Source organism: Maylandia zebra, linkage group LG3 (assembly GCF_041146795.1).
Source record: "Maylandia zebra isolate NMK-2024a linkage group LG3, Mzebra_GT3a, whole genome shotgun sequence".
Lineage (NCBI taxonomy): Eukaryota > Metazoa > Chordata > Actinopteri > Cichliformes > Cichlidae > Maylandia > Maylandia zebra.
The window spans coordinates 1,905,001-1,919,103 of NC_135169.1; the positions used below are offsets into that span (position 1 = coordinate 1,905,001).

Consider the following 14,103-nt stretch of genomic DNA (forward strand, 5'->3'; position numbering starts at 1 on the left):
TTAAGTGAATAATACCCTCACGGGAATATCAATATCTCTCAATGAGCACACTGTCGCACTGAGCTAAAGGATCCTGTCTGTCCCGCAATATACGCTGAATTCTGAAAACTCTCCTTATCAATCTTGCACCTTCCGCAATGGGTGGCTCGCGTATACGGACAGGATATGACTGCGACAGGCTTCCCAAATCCACCTTCGCTTTTATAGCCGTGGTCTCCCATCTTGATTACACGAAGTAATTTCCAATTACTACTCTGAAATATGAATTACATCTGTAATAATCACATACATGTAATAGAATGTTAATAGTACATTTCCCTTTTTTAGGAAATGACCTGTATGTATCTGTATGAAATCAATAAATGGATCAAGTACTGCATTATCTTTAGTTACATTGATAATATTTATTTATGGTGAAACAGTGGTGGAATATCGCTGTTGCTTTCATATAAATGAAGCGGACATACCTGCGTGGCTATGGAACGCCAGGACTGCCATAATGAATTAATTAAATACACCATTAAATAATTAATTAAATGTGGCAATAATTAATTAAAATTGGAATTAATTAATTAAATAAATAGTTATGACACATGTAATTAATTAATTATTGACACATGTAATTAATTATTTATGTATTTCACATTTTAATTAATTATTGACACATTTAATTAATTAATTATTGACACATTTAATTAATTAATTATTGACACATTTAATTAATTATTTATGTATTTCACATTTTAATTAATTATTGACACATTTAATTAATTATTGACACATTTAATTAATTATTTAATGATATATTTATTTATTTCATTTTGGCAGTCCTGGCGCCTGGCTCTCGTCATGAAATAATTTTATCTGTCAGCCTCACCCATCAAACTCAGGGGGCGGGGTTAACGCTGCCCATGCAGCTTCTCTAACATTTGATTGGTTGCCGTGCAAAGTAAGTCAAAACAGGTCGATCCTAGATAATCGATTGCTTGTGCAGACTTGGGGTAGCCAGTTATCCCAGAATGCAGATCAAATCACAGGCAGCAATGGTGGTGGTGTAGTTTTAAAATACCCCGTTTTTCTGTCACCAGCTACACTTTTAACAGTGTTTTAGCCGCGAATGTCGCGACGTATGTCTGGTCAGGTTGTCAACATAGAACATGTCTGCAAAAGTGCTCAGATGTTTTCAGAGATTTCACTAGCTCTGCTAACAATTAGCATGCAGAGTGCACCGAGGGGGTTACGTTAACCGGTTTGTTTACATATTCCACTCTCCGTGTTCCACATGTTGCATTCACAGATTCTCACCGAACGATCGTCTCTTTCCGCCTGGTCTTGTGTCTCTGTGCTTCTGTAACATAAAGAACGAGCTGACATTTTTCTCACGAAACCAGCGATCAGCTTAACAGACCCTCAGTTTACCTGCATGCATCCTCCTCCTCATCTGTCAGCTGTTTAACACCTGCTGCTAATTCAAGAAACACGCCTAGTTACCTGGTGATAGTCACAGTTTAACTGGGCAGCCGGTGCTCAATATAAAGCAATGTCAGCGCATTTTTCTGCACAAGATAAGTAAATATAGTGTTTTCCCCGAGCGCAGAGCTGCTGGAGCTTGTTTCCTTACAGAGCACTTTATAGGCGAGCCAGCTTTATCAGCGGCTGATGTCCAATCACCGGCACACAGCTTTGAAACCTCAGCTGAGTTTTAGCTCTCAGTGGTTAAACGCTGGACTTCATTCACTCAGGTTCTGTCTGTCGGGTCACGTTTACTTCGCTGTTTTATTTACAACTGAGCAAATCGGTTTGGCTGAGGTTAAAGTTACGTTTCATAACTGCATAGTTTCACAGACGTTTAATGGTTCACTGGCACATGTGTTAGACTGAACTATCATCTAAATATCATCTGTTTTTTAATAGTTATTCAACTGTATTCTAAGCACCAGCTGTCTGTTAGAATGTGATTTTTTTTCTCTCTCTCTGTTGGCAGAGGTATAAAAATGCGCAGGAAAATCTGACGTGCATGGCGAACTTCACCGACGATATTTAGGGAGGAATAAACACACATCAAACATAAATGAACCATTTGTCTGTCTCCATAATTGAGAGCATTTTCTCTTCTTATCTCAACACTCTCTCTCTTTTTTTTTTCTTTTTCGGTCATGTTATGTTTACCTGTCAAAGGCTTGTTACAAACTATGAAACACATGGTGCAGACTTCTGGATGTTAGAAGAAAACTAATACTGCTCATGAATGAGACTAAAGGCAGGAAGGTGTCCTTTAAGACTAAACATGTTAATAGGACCTCCCTATTTATATCATAGTTTATGATACAGCACGTGTATTTCAGTAATAGCCTGCTGAGGCCACTATACGTTTGTTTATATCTAATCTTCCTTTTCAAACATTTAAACAGCAGCGAGTCTGCAGCTGAGGGAATACAAATTCAAATTGTCGGAACAGGTTTGCTCGTTTCTTGGATTCATTTGGTGATTTATTAAATGTATAACTGTTATTCTAATCTGCTGCTGAGTCTCTTACACTTTTCTTTATGCTGTATATTTTCACGTCTCTGGAATAGTTGGCAGTTAGATAGTCAGCTGGGAAACTTTGTGTTAACTCATGGAGCTGAGGATATCGTGGACATGCTGACCTCGCTGCGTGGTGTACAGAGCGAGGTCAGCATGATTAATATTCACAATAAAAATATTAGCCAAACATCATGAAGTCTGTATGTGTTTCATAGTGTCGAACAACCTTTGTACAGTTAAAGCCAGCAGTTACTACATGACGGAAACACCAACGTTATCTCTTTTATGCGTTTATACACAGGTCATGCTGATTACTGAACAAAAACCCAAAGATCAGATGTTAAACAGATTAATTTGCTCTCTCTCCTCCTTAAACATGTTTTTAATGTTAGTTATAATTCAGAATTGGCGACTGAAACACGTAGGACACATAAGAACATCAGGAAATAAAACATCGATAAATATAACCTCAGTAAAAGAAGTCAGCGGGGGTTACTACAGCTGTGTACCGGGGCCTGCGCTTTGTCGGTGGGATTGCTTGCGAGGCGAGCGGGTCTATCCCACGCTTTGCCGTGAGACTGGGCAGACATCTCCGAAATCATCGAAACACTTTTGCAAAGAGGCTGTATCTTGACAAACCGACCAGACACATGAAGATTAAACCACTACATTCTCGGCTAAAAAAATATTAAAACGGTATTTGGTAACACACAAACAGGGTTTTTCAAAGCTCAGTTCTGTTAGCTTCCACATGCCGGTTGTTGTGCGCTAGAAACAATGGCCACCAGGCCAAAGCAATGGTTTTGACTCGATCAGCGTTAACCCCGCCCCCTGAGTTTGATGGGTGAGGCTGACAGATAAAATTATTTCATGATGAGAGCCAGGCGTCAGGACTGCCAAAATGAAATAAATAAATATATCATTAAATAATTAATTAAATGTGTCAATAATTAATTAAATGTGTCAATAATTAATTAAAATGTGAAATACATAAATAATTAATTAAATGTGTCAATAATTAATTAATTAAATGTGTCAATAATTAATTAAAATGTGAAATACATAAATAATTAATTAAATGTGTCAATAATTAATTAATTACATGTGTCATAACTATTTATTTAATTAATTAATTCCAATTTTAATTAATTATTGACACATTTAATTAATTATTTAATGATGTATTTAATTAATTCATTATGGCAGTCCTGGCGTTCCATACGTGGCCACGATCTAATCCTGTTTACATAAAGTAAACCTGCTCCCGAGCAGGTTTACGCTTACGGCTCTGTTGCTATGGCAGCAAGTCCCGGATGAGCTTCGGGGAACCGAACGATCCAAGATCACGCGAAATCGTCAACAATCAAATCCAGCTAACCTACTTAGCGAGGTACGAAGAATGGGCCCCCGGACTCCTCCATATATACAGAATCTACATTCACAACCAAAAACCACAGAGGTTACAAGAAAATACAAAGATCATATTTTCTCTACACACATTGAAACAACAATATCATCAGTTGAATTCAAAAAATTTTCTGAAGTAAAAGAGTTTCTCTGCTGATCGATATTTCTTCAATAATGCCGTTTTCATTACAACTCTCATTGTAGCACATTATTGTAATGTGATACTATCACCAGAAGGTGGTGGAAACACACCAACAATGTGTTTTTGTTTACATGTTTGATTCCACCAATTCAATTCAATTTTATTTATATAGCACCAAATCACAACAAAAGTCGCCTCAAGGCGCTTTATAGATACAGAGAAAAACCCAACAATCATATGACCCCCTATGAGCAAGCACTTTGGCGACAGTGGGAAGGAAAAACTCCCTTTTAACAGGAAGAAACCTCTGGCAAAACCAGGCTCAGGGAGGGGCGGCCATCTGTTGCGACCGGTTGGGGTGAGAGAAGGAAGACAGGATAAAGACATGCAGTGGAAGAGAGACAGAGGTTAATAACAGATATGATTCAATGCAGAGAGGTCTATTAACACATAGTGAGTGAGAAAGGTGACTGGAAAGGAAAAACTCAATGCATCAAATTCAAATTTTATTTGTCACACACACACAACCATACACAGTATGACATGGGGGTGAAATGCTTGTAGCTGTACAATGCCCGACCATTAAATGACAGAAGAAAAGTTTTACAATATTTACAGTTTACTAGCAAATTTACAAATTAACTTAGGAATTTACAGTAAAGAATGTGCAAATAGCAGAAGAGATTATAAAGATTATAAATTATAGGAATTATAGGATTATAGGAAATGTGTGGTGGTGCGTGTGGTGATGTGTGTGAGAGTCCAGTCTTATAGTGATGTGTGTGGGAGAGTCCAGTCCTACACCTGGTTCAGGGCCCGAACAGCCTGGGGGAAGAAGCTCCTCCTCATTCTCACTGTTTTGGCCTTAAGGGAGCGGAAGCGCTTCCCAGACCTCAACAGTGAGAAGAGTCAATTGTTGGGATGGGAGAGGTCCATCATAATCTTCCTAGCTTTGGACTTGCACCGCTTAGTGTAGATGGACAGCAGGTCAGGGAGCTCTGATTGAATGATGCGTTCGGCTGAGCACACCACTCTTTGCAGATCTCGTCTGTCCTGCTTGGTGCTGTTCCCAAACCAGGTGCAGATGTTTGCCGTCAGGACGCTCTCGATGGTGCAGGAGTAGAAGTTCTTGAGCACCTTCAGTGGCAGATGGAAGTCTCTAAGTCTTCTGAGGAAGAAGAGACGCTGACGGGCTTTCCTAACCAGGGAGTTGATGTGACAGGACCATGACAGGTCCTGAGTGATGTGGACACCCAGGTATCGGAAACTGTCCACTCTCTCCACTGGCGTGCCACTGATGATGAGGGGTTTGTAATTCCTCGCCTGCTTTGTAGTGAAGTCCACGATGAGCTCCTTAGTTTTGCTGACGTTTAGGAGGAGGTTATTCTCCTGGCACCAGGTCTCCAGGTTCCTAATCTCCTCCAGGTAGGCCGTCTCGATGTTGTCGGAGATCAGGCCCACAACAGCAGTGTTGTCAGCAAACTTGACAATGGAGGTGGTGTCTGATGTGGCTACACAGTCATAAGTGTACAGTGAGTACAGCAGGGGGCTTAAAACACAGCCCTGAGGCACTCCAATGCTGAGTGAGATGGAGGGGGAGACTTGTTTTCCCACCCTCACTGATTGGGGTCTGTCTGTGAGGAAGTTGAGGATCCACTGACACAGTGATGAGCTGAGTCCTAGATCCGTCAACTTGGTGAAAAGCTTAGAGGGAATTATTGTGTTGAATGCTGAACTGTAGTCCACGAACAGCATCCTAACATAATTCCCTCTGCCAGTGTCCAGGTGACTCAGGGATGTGTGGAGCAGGTGACATATGGCATCGTCTGTGGAACGATTAGTCCGGTAAGCAAACTGAAGTGAGTCGATGGTGGCAGGAAGTGAAGAAGTGATGTGATCTCTCATCAGTCTTTCAAAACACTTCATCACAATTGAAGTCAGTGCTACTGGACGGTAGTCATTGTGGCAAGCGGGCTGTTGTTTCTTTGGAACAGGAACAATAATGGACTGTTTGAAGCACGTGGGAACCACAGCTTGGGCCAGGGAGAGGTTGAAGATCTCCGTGAACACCGGTGCTAGCTGGTCAGCGCAGGCTCTAAGGACCCGACCAGGGATTGCATCTGGTCCTGCTGCCTTCCTGGTGTTAACCCTCCTGAAGGTGTTCCTCACGGCATGCTCTGTGATAACGAATGCATTTTCTTCACTGGTGCACTCCAAAGTCTATTGCAGCATAACTAAGGGAGAATTCAGGGTCACCTGGTCCAGCCCTAACTATATGCTTTAGCAAAAAGGAAAGTTTTAAGCCTAATCTTAAAAGTAGAGATAGTGTCTGTCTCCTGAATCCTAACTGGAAGCTGGTTCCACAGAAGAGGGGCCTGAAAACTGAAGGCTCTCCCTCCCATTCTACTTTTAAATACTCTAGGAACAACAAGTAGGCCTGCAGAGCGAGAGCGAAGTGCTCGAATAGGGTGATATGGTACTACAAGGTCATTAGGATAAGATGGGGCCTGATTATTTAAGACCTTGTATGTGAGGAGCAGGATTTTGAATTCAATTCTGGATTTAACAGGAAGCCAATGAAGGGAAGCCAAAACAGGAGAAATCTGCTCTGTCTTTCTAATAGGGCTGCTCAATTAATCGAATTTTAATCACGATTACGATCTGGGCTTTCAACGATCATTAAAAATGACTGAGCCGATTATTAGCACCTCCCTCGTGCTTTTACTCTCGCGCTGCTCCGTGTGGCAAATCGAGCGCACCTCTCTGCATTTCGAACACGCGTCACAACAATTAAGAGGACCCGAGGGAAGCTCGGAAAGCTAAGCAGAAGTTATTTGGAGAGGAGAGTGACTGCCGTTGGTTGAAAAGAGAGGTAAAAAAAAACTTCAGTGGTGTGGAAACATTATGGGTTCGCGGAGTCAGACGTGGATCAAGTAGACACAGTGTGTAAACTTTGCTACGGTGTTGTAGCTGCACCACAGAGCAACACTGCAAAGTTCACTAAACATAGATGTTTGCATTTTTCATTTATTTTTTATATAGCAAACATTTGCACTGTTATCAGTATTTGCACACTATTTTATATTATTTTTTGACAATCTTTAAAGTCATTATTCAATACATTGTTATTGTTAAATAAATATCGTCAAATAATCGAGATCTCAATTTCAGTGAAAATAATCGTGATTATCATTTTTGCCATAATCGAGCAGCCCTATGGAAAAGTTCTCAGAGCATGTGCTGACGAACTGACCGGAGTCTTCACTAAAATCTTCAACCTTTCCTTGTCATCAAACACCGTCCCGCCCTGCCTCAAAACCTCCACCATCATCCCCATCGCCAAGAAGACAGCTGTGGCCAGCCCAAATGACTACAGGCCTGTTGCACTTACGCCTGTAGTGATGAAGTGCTTTGAGAGACTGGTCTGTCAGCACATCAGGGCCGGTCTGCCTCCCACTCTGGACCCCCACCAATTTGCCTACAGGACAAATCGTTCCACCGAGGACGCTATCACCATAGCGCTCCACACTGCGCTGAGTCACCTGGAGCACTGAGGAAGCTATGTGAGAATGCTCTTTCTGGACTTCAGCTCAGCATTCAATCATATCATCCCGGAGATCCTGGTCCAGAAACTGTCTCACCTGGGACTCTCCACCCCCATCTGCCTCTGGATCAAGGACTTCCTGACAAATAGACCACAGTCTGTCAGACTCGGCCCCCACCGGTCCAGCACCATCACACTCAGCACCGGGTCTCCACAAGGATGTGTTTTGAGTCCCCTCCTCTTTACGCTCTACACATCCGACTGCTCCCCTACCCATCTCTCAAGCACCATCATAAAGTTCGCGGATGACACCACAGTGGTTGGACTCATCTCAAGGGGGGATGAGTCGGGACTACAGAGATGAGGTCAACAGACTGACTGAGTGGTGTTCAGTTAACAACCTCCAACTGAACACCACGAAAACTAAAGAACTTATCTTGGACTTCAGGAAGGGCAGAGCAGACCCGGCCCCACTTTACATTCACGGGAACTGTGTGGAGAGGGTACGCTCCATGAGGTTTCTGGGCGTGCAGATCTCTGATGACCTCTCCTGGACTGCAAATACTACAGCGGTGGTTAAAAAGGCCCAACAGCGTCTCCACTTTCTGAGAGTGCTCAGGAGGAACAACCTGGAGGAGAGGCTGCTGGTGACATTTTACAGAGCCACCATTGAGAGCATCCTAACGTACGGCATAACAACATGGTATGCAGGGTGCTCAGCTGCGGACAGGAAAGTACTGCAGAGGGTCATCAACACAGCCCAGAAGATCACTGGCTGCTCTCTGCCCAGCCTGGAGACCACTGCAAACTCTCGGTACCTCAGCAGAGCTGGCAATATCATCAAGGACCACTCTCACCCCAGCAACCAACTGTTTGAACTATTACCGTCAGGCCGACGGTACAGGTCACATAAAACCAGGACAAACAGATTCAGGGATAGCTTCTTTCCCAGAGCTATCACCGTAGTAAATAAGCACAAAAACAATTGAACCTATTCCATACCTTCACTGTCATTATATTATGCTGCTATTCATACTGTCATTATATTAATGCTGATATCCTGTATATATTGTACATACTATTGTTTGAGTACTTACGATTGTTTTTTTTTTGTACTTTTTATATTTTACATTTATATTTATTATTGAAACTTGCACCAAGGGAGTGGCACTCCAATTTCGTTGTACTCTGTACAATGACAATAAAGGCTATTCTATTCTATTCTATTCTACAGCGGCCTGGTTAGCTACTAGTGATGTTCGATTCGTGAACGAATCGTTCAATACTCGAGAATCACTTTACTGACTCGTGAATCATGATTCACAAGCCCAACTGACTCACTGACTCATCCCTGTTGCTGTTAGCAAACTAATTCCATTAGTAGAAATATATCTAGCTTATAATTAAAATTGTGGGGGGAAAAACAATAGCCAGTTTCGTAACAAAAGCATTTCTGCTCTGAACTGGAAGAAAAACCCCTGAGTAGAAGCTCACATCAAGAAAATAGCTCCTCGGTTCACAGTAGCATCGCGCTGCTAACATGCTAACAGCACATTTGAGCTACTCACCCCCTCCCTTCCTGTGCTGAATCAAAGAGCGAATGAATCACTCAGGACTCACTAACCCCCTCCCTCCTGTGCTGAATCAAAGAGCAAGCGAACGAATCACTCAGGACTCACTCACCCCCTCCCTCCTGTGCTGAATCAAAGAGCGAACGAATCACTCAGGACTCACTAACCCCCTCCTGTGCTGAATCAAAGAGCGAGCGAACGAATCACTCAGGACTCACTCACCCCCTCCCTCCTGTGCTGAATCAAAGAGCGAGCGAACGAATCACTCAGGACTCACTAACCCCCTCCCTCCTGTGCTGAATCATAGAGCGAGCGAACGAATCACTCACTCACCCCCTCCCTCCTGGCTCACAGCTTCTTCTTCTTCTTGGTTGGTGTCAGAGATTTACAGTTAACAAACAGTCAGGTGAATAAACAACAATGAGACACTTGTGTAGGTTAACGTGCTGCACGGGTGAAAAGCTCAGAGCAAATCACACCGAACTGCAGTATTCGTTTATTTTTATAGGTTACATCGTCAATATGCAAATATAATCACATTTCCTGTTACGCAGGTCCTGATGCTGTCTGTGTGTGTGTGTGTGTGTGTGTGTGTGTGTGTGTGTGTGTGTGTGTGTGTGTGTGTGTGTGTGTCACAAAGTATGTGTGTTGCAAGTCAGTTTCTAAGAATAATATAATGCAATCCAACTTCTGCGGATATGTATTTCTGTACTGGTCTCTTGTCAGTGTCACAGGGTCAGCTTCCTGTTTCAACAGAAAACTGTGTCTGGTGAAATATGTGTAACATAACTTTTGAAGCATAAGCAAATAAAACAATAAAAACTCCCTAACATCCCTCCCTGTTGTTACCGTATTTCACCACTTCAATCATACTTTATTATCAGCTAACAATCACTTGCTTATAACATTTTCAATTGTAGCATCATTCAGTATGTGTGAATGTGTGTGTTCCTATACTAAATCTTCTTCGTCCGGTTCATCTTCTTGTGGCAGTCCAACATAGGTGATCACTGTGGCCTGTAACATTTTGCCAATCATTGATCTGATACAGGGTAGAATGCATGTAGAGAACATGCAAAGCAATAAAAGAAGAACTCCTATCAAGACAAGTCCTCTGTGTTCATGACATAGTCTTGTTGCTGTGCATTACTCAGTTGTCGTAACTTCTCCAGGGCGGTGGTCATGGTCAAGGAATGCACGTTATCTGGAATGTAGGTGCAGCAAGTGGTGTTGAATAAGACACAGAGGCCCCCTCTCTCAGCGAGAATCATGTCCAGGGCGACTCTGTGTTGCATGACCACTATTCTGATCGCGTCAATTTCCTCATTATGAGCCTTGTTTATCCATGTTGAGCTGTTCTGGAAAAGTCCAAATCGGTAGTCAAGAGTCTCGATCCTTAGCATGTTTTTTCCATTCCCGATCCATGGGAAAAGTGAGTGCAGGACTTTCTGTCCGGTGGTCCACAACTTGAACTCCGCTAGCACATCACTGCCCCAGATTGGATCATGAGGTTGCACGTCATCAGTGCTCCTCTTGCGTCTTGGTTGGTCCCTTTCTGTCCTGCGGCATCCGTAAAGTCTGGGAGCAGTTTTGGTTCATCCCCAGCTTTCTGTTACCGTATGCGAAGGTGAAACACATTGGATGTTGTATTCCTGGTTCCCTCCTGACGTTGAAAGATTTTCCCTTGTCATTGGTTGCATTCAGGTGTACCCAGTATCGGTCATCACAGCTGTAGTTCCAGTCTGAGACCTCTGGTGTACAAAACACTACCTCATTAGGTTTATAGTTGATCAGTGTTCCATTACACCGTCGCAGGTCGATTTTTGTGACTTGTCTTTTTAACCAATGTTAAGGTGCATTACCACCCCCTGGCTCACAGCGCAGTGGACATTTAGATGAGAAAATATATATTTGACACACTTAAGGAAAATACTAATAAAATACAAATAAACAAAATAAATGTTTATTAAGCAATTTTGATAAGAAATTGCTTAATTTTAGAAATGTTTTTGCTCTTTGTTCTCTATAAAATAGTTGGGTTTTTTTTTGTTTTTTTAAATCATTCATCTTAGCAGTGGGATTTACATGAAAAGGGAAACAAATTAAGTTTGAGTGAAAATGTAAAATTGTTGCACTCTCTGGTCAACTGACTCAGTGAATCAAATGACTCAAAACACCCGATTCACTTTGGTGAGTGACTCATTAACACTCGATTCAGTAAAAAGAATCAAATTGTGAATGAAGGGTGCGAAGCAGAGTCTCCAATTCAGTAATCCTGGCCTCCAAATATGCTACATTTGTTAAAGGTATCATTACTGCTAAAGGAGGCCGAGGAGTAACTAAACATCTGACACAATGAGCAAGAAAGTGCAGGAGGGACAGGTGAAGTAGCCATGGTGCTAGTGAGTCGGCTACGAGCTAAGCTAAGCTAGCGAAACAGTACAGAGACAGTGAGTGAATACTTTGGCTATAAATTAGGTGGTGAGTACACAGAAAGTGTGTTTCGGATGAAGCACGTGAAGATTATACTCTGAAAAAAGAATGTATTTAAAAGTTGTTAATTAAATTGCTAAGCAAATAAGCTACTCAGAAACACCACTGTGTTTGAGCAGGAAAAGGATGTGATACTCTCCCGCAGAGCGAGCGAACATCAAGTGACAGCGCCACTGGAGGGAGTGTCAGTTTGTTCCACGACTGCATTTCACTCAATGCCTCTGTTTGTATGTCTTTCACTGCAGGACCAACATGGAGCAAGAAGTCAGCGCTCTCAGGAGGCCGACAAACCTCACAGAAGAAAGGGAGAGAAAAACTACAGCTGTGATGAGTGTGGGAAGGATTTTACCCGGGCTGGAGACTTAAAAACACACCAACTCATCCACAGTGGAGTTAAACCTTACAGCTGTGACTTGTGTGGAAAGTCTTTTACCCAGGCTGGAAACTTAAAAAAACACCAACTCATCCACAGTGGAGTTAAAGCGTACAGCTGTGACTTGTGTGGAAAGTCTTTTACCCTGGCTCAAAGCCTAAAAACACACAAAGTCATCCACAGTGGAGTTAAAGCGTACAGCTGTGACTTGTGTGGAAAGGCTTTTAACTGGGCTGAAAACTTAAAAACACACCAACTCATCCACAGTGGAGTTAAACCTTACAGCTGTGAGTTGTGTGGAAAGTCTTTTACCCGGGCTGGAGACTTAAAAACTCACCAACTCATCCACAGTGGATTTAAACCTTACAGCTGTGACTTGTGTGGAAAGTTTTTTACCCAGGCTGGAAGCTTAAAAACACACCAAATCATCCACAGTGGAGTTAAAGCTTACACATGTGAGTTGTGTGGAAAGTCTTTTACCCTGCCTCAAAGCCTAAAAACACACCAAGTCATCCACAGTGGAGTTAAAGCCTACAACTGTGACTTGTGTGGAAAGTCTTTTACCCTGGCTCAAAGCCTAAAAACTCACCAACTCATCCACAGTGGAGTTAAACCTTACAGCTGTGAGTTGTGTGGAAAGTCTTTTACCCAGGCTGGGGGCTTAAAAACACACAAACTCATCCACAGTGGAGTTAAAGCCTACAACTGTGACTTGTGTGGAAAGTCTTTTACCCAGGCTCAAAGTCTAAAAACACACCAACTCATCCACAGTGGAGTTAAACCTTACAGCTGTGAGTTGTGTGGAAAGTCTTTTACCCAGGCTGGGGGCTTAAAAACACACCAAGTCATCCATGGTGGAGTTAAAGCTTACAACTGTGACTTGTGTGGAAAGTCTTTTATATATCCACATCAGCTTAAAAAACACCAACAGATCCACACCAGAAAGTAACTCTACAAGTGCAGTTACTGTGAGGATGTATTTAGTTTATGTAATTGTCTTGTAATTGTAACCTGATTGTTTGGAACAAGTCTGATCAGTAAACTTATGGAGTTATACTGAATGAACTGTTTGGAAAAATGAAGACTCATTTTCACTCAGTAAGCTGAGTGTTATAATGTAAACAGTAAAATGTAATTGGACGTTGGCAGAGATGCTTTTTATTTCAGGCGACGTTCAGGATAAAAACATTGAAGGAATTCCCTGACTTACAATGTCTTTGTTTAGAAGCGGAGCGAAGCACACTGATCCATTTCTCAACCCTGTCGTCACTGTGGTGGTGGGAAAGAGTTTCTCTGTGATCTTTGTGGAAAAACTTCCAATCATCAACGGGACCTAAAACCACATCAACGTAGCCACACTGGAGACAAAATGAACTACTGCAAAGAATGTGGGAGAGGCTTCCACACACCAAGTACATTAAAAATACATGAACTCTTCCACAGTGGGGTCAAAAAGCACATCTGTGACCAGTGTGGGTCATCCTTCACCACTGAACATGAGCTCAATGAAAAAGCATAAGGGAATCCACACAGGAGAGACACGATACAATTGCAGACACTGTGACAAAAGCTTCTCACAATCAGGTCATCGTAACAAACATGAACGTACACACATGGAAGTGAACTTCAGCTGTGACCAGTGTGACAAGAGCTTCAGGAATCTCAGTTCATACTCCGAACACAAACGATCTCACACTGTAAATAAACTGTTTCCCTGTTACCAATGTGCAAAAACATTCACTTCATTATCTGCTCTGTGCAAACATCAGCCTGATCATGCAGGACTGAAATCACTGGATCACAATGAATCTGAAGAGAGAGAAAGATCCTCTTCTGGTTTCAGGCTCAGACTTAAAAACCTTGAGATCAGGCTCCACAGAGTTCAGGTGGAATCTCCTGTAAAGAGTGTCAGCTGATGCCACACTTGGATCTGATGAGGTAGCTCTGATTTCTGGACCTGCAGTGAATAATCCTGAATGTTACATTTAGGAAGCTGCATGTATAGATATGTATATCAAGTTTATTATTTTTCCTTTTAGGGATTTTA

General features: G+C 42.2%; 2 protein-coding genes across 4 annotated transcripts in view; both read left to right on the forward strand.

Annotated features, from left to right (window-relative positions):
• Positions 1–13,039, forward strand: part of LOC112430927 (uncharacterized) — a 16,167-nt gene extending 3,128 nt beyond the window's left edge. Inside the window, exon 3 of the mRNA XM_076878426.1 lies at positions 11,929–13,039. Coding sequence (XP_076734541.1) covers positions 11,929–13,005 — 1,077 coding nt within the window. The 3' untranslated portion in view covers positions 13,006–13,039. The remainder of the gene's footprint in view (positions 1–11,928) is intronic.
• LOC112430922 (uncharacterized) overlaps positions 1–14,103 on the forward strand; it is a 50,683-nt gene that overhangs the window by 22,557 nt on the left and 14,023 nt on the right. The window lies entirely within an intron of this gene.